Source organism: Haplochromis burtoni, unplaced genomic scaffold (assembly GCF_018398535.1).
Source record: "Haplochromis burtoni strain Fernald_Lab_line unplaced genomic scaffold, NCSU_Asbu1 Contig_684, whole genome shotgun sequence".
Taxonomy (NCBI): Eukaryota; Metazoa; Chordata; class Actinopteri; order Cichliformes; family Cichlidae; genus Haplochromis; species Haplochromis burtoni.
Genome location: NW_024583045.1, coordinates 83212 through 85872, shown reverse-complemented (window position 1 = coordinate 85872; position 2661 = coordinate 83212). Strand labels below are relative to the sequence as shown.

Here is a 2661-nt window from a genome sequence, read left to right as displayed (position 1 = left end):
GTGTGTGTGTGTGTGTCTGCGAGAAGGCAGATAATAGCCAAGCATTTCCTGCTGTCACATCCACACAAAGAAACTACGACGTTTAGATGTCAGAACAATCTGTAATATAATTTATTCAGGCACTCTATAATTTGTATTTGACTTCTTTTTCTGGGGGAGGCTCTAACGAGTTCTTAACACGTCATCTAGTTGTCTGATTATTCTCTCCATTAATCACGTAATTATCTGCTACATAAAATGTAAGAAACAGAGAAAAATGACAAAGTCTGTGCTAAACTCTCCAGTTTGGCTGCATTACTGAACAAGAAACCAAAACCCAAAGATATTCCCTCTTGATAAGATTTTATCAAGACAGAAGACTGAGCGTGTTGGATTTAGTGATCTTTTAACATTTTATTTTACTTCACACCGATATAAATCCAAAGCCATGCAAGCCTGTCTGTGGAGCAGTACCTTGCTAAATGCTAAGATTGGAACTCACTCATTCTAACAGCAAACATAAGCTGTTTACAAAAAAAGCTCTAGCTGCTCGCTAGGCTTCACCTCTTGACTGTATTTGTTATATTGGTGCCCTTTTGAAGCATTTTCACAGCTCTGGTTAGTGAAATTCTGATCATTAGTCTGGTACTTTGCCTCCCCAAGTAGGTAACTCTGTGTGTTATACCCACACAGTTTAGAAATGCAGCTGGCTAACCTACACTCCTATTGTTACCTGACACCTTAAGATCAAGATGGCCACGAAGTTAAAGAGCAAACTCCAAAGCGAGGAATCTAGAAGCCAGTGGTTGACATCATAAACCATAAAAACAGTGTGTGGAGGTTATTACAGAGCCATACGTTCACACAACGCGCACTGCTATGGGTACTTAGGACTAGGATGTAGGCCGAGAGCAGGGTCTCTGGAGAGAAATACACCACCACAAACTGTCTCGTCTTTTCTTTCAATCCTGCATATTACATGTCTACCGGACATCATGCTAGAATAGTACAAGGGATTGTTTTTCTTTAGAGGGCACAACCATAGCGGTTAAAGTAAATATCGAACACATGGATTGGATGGGTTGTTGCCAACATCTGGTGATAATCTGGAACTATATTGGTCACGTGTTCAATGCTTATTTTATCAGCTGTATATTCAGCAATTCCTAGTACCGAGAAAACTCAACTGTATGTGTAATAAGTTGCAAGAAACTCTTGCACTACAGTATGTGTAAATTTAATCCAGGAGCTGAAGAAAAACAGGTCATCTCGATGCAAAACCCTCAAACAGGAGTCACGTATTAAAGGCTGTCATGTATGATTTATGTTAACAGGATGATTATCACGGTGGTGTTGAATTTAATTACACTAACGTTCCACTTTGGTCGTTACACATCTTATGATGTTCTGTCAGTTATATACTGTGTAACGCAGTCTGCCATCCATCTGCAGACTCCTGTAAGTATGTTTGTACAAGCTAACAGTCAGGCTTCAGCCTGCTCTCAATGGCTCATTAGCAGAGTTACCCTCATTTCTCCATCAAACTGTCGTCAGGTAGTTCATGCGATGGCACAAATAGTGTTTGGTGTTTATGGTGTTGCTCAGGCTGTTTGAACATGAAAGGATGCATTTGAGAAGTTGACATTCCAGGTAAAGAACAGGTGGAGCATAAAAAGGATGTCGAAATAAAATAGAGATAAATAAGGATTATTTTTGAGCAGGAGACAGCGTTGCCTCAAACACGACACATGATGACACAGGTACACTCTGAGAGTAGTGAGGTAATGAACCCTTACCTCTGTGACCTCCATGACTTTGATAGCTGCCAGCTGACCTGTCTTGACATGACGGCCCTGTTGGAAAACACACACAATGAGATACGATCACTGTAGAGATTCTGTTAAATATTCTGCACCAGTTCAAATTTCTTAAATCACAAGTGCAGCTGTGCATCTTGGAAAGACAGGCAGCAACTGGATCGTAATATAAAAAATTAGCCTCTAAATGTTTGACGAGGACTACAGGACTACAACAACTGTCCCACGCTGGAGTCAGTAAACAGACGAACGCTCACAAAGTGTTCCCGCTCTCCCTGTAACTCTTCTGAGTGAATACTTGGACTGTGATATAATTCTCAATATTCATGGACTCGAGCAAGTCCACCTAATTTCATTTTCTCTTGAAAGACGCAGACAGAAAGAACAGGACATGACACGAGAGAGAGAGCGCGAGAGACTAAGTCAGGATGGAGGAGCAGAGCTGTAAAGTGCAGTCAGGTGAAAAAGGGAAAATTGAAAACCATGTCATGACTCAGAAAGCTGACAAGATACTAGAGTAGCTACTCTATAAGCCTTTAAGCTGTGATGTATGACAGTTCTGTGGGAGTGTATAGTGTATGTGTCTGAAACAGACCACCAGACATGACAAACTCGCCATTATTCAATCAGTCAGCAGTCAGGATTCTTACAGAGAGACAAAGTCAGACAAACACAGATACTGAAATGAGGGGCGAGTTTAAAAGTAACAAATATCTGCCTATTCATCTGTTTCCCCCTCAGCAGCCAATTCTTAGAAACGCTCGCGGCCATTTCCAAAGAAATATTGTTGATATGAACAATTGGTCCCGTAGCTATACAGGGAGTGCAGAATTATTAGGCAAATGAGTATTTTGTCCACATCATC

The 2661-nt window shown here is 40.9% G+C and overlaps 1 protein-coding gene across 4 annotated transcripts in view; it reads right to left on the bottom strand.

Annotated features, from left to right (window-relative positions):
- Positions 1 to 2661, bottom strand: part of si:zfos-2326c3.2 (traf2 and NCK-interacting protein kinase) — a 57641-nt gene that overhangs the window by 42545 nt on the left and 12435 nt on the right. For all 4 annotated transcript variants that reach the window (XM_014330041.2, XM_014330044.2, XM_014330045.2 and 1 more), the window contains exon 3: positions 1776 to 1832. In XM_014330041.2, the coding sequence (XP_014185527.1) occupies positions 1776 to 1832 (57 nt within the window). The remainder of the gene's footprint in view (positions 1 to 1775; positions 1833 to 2661) is intronic.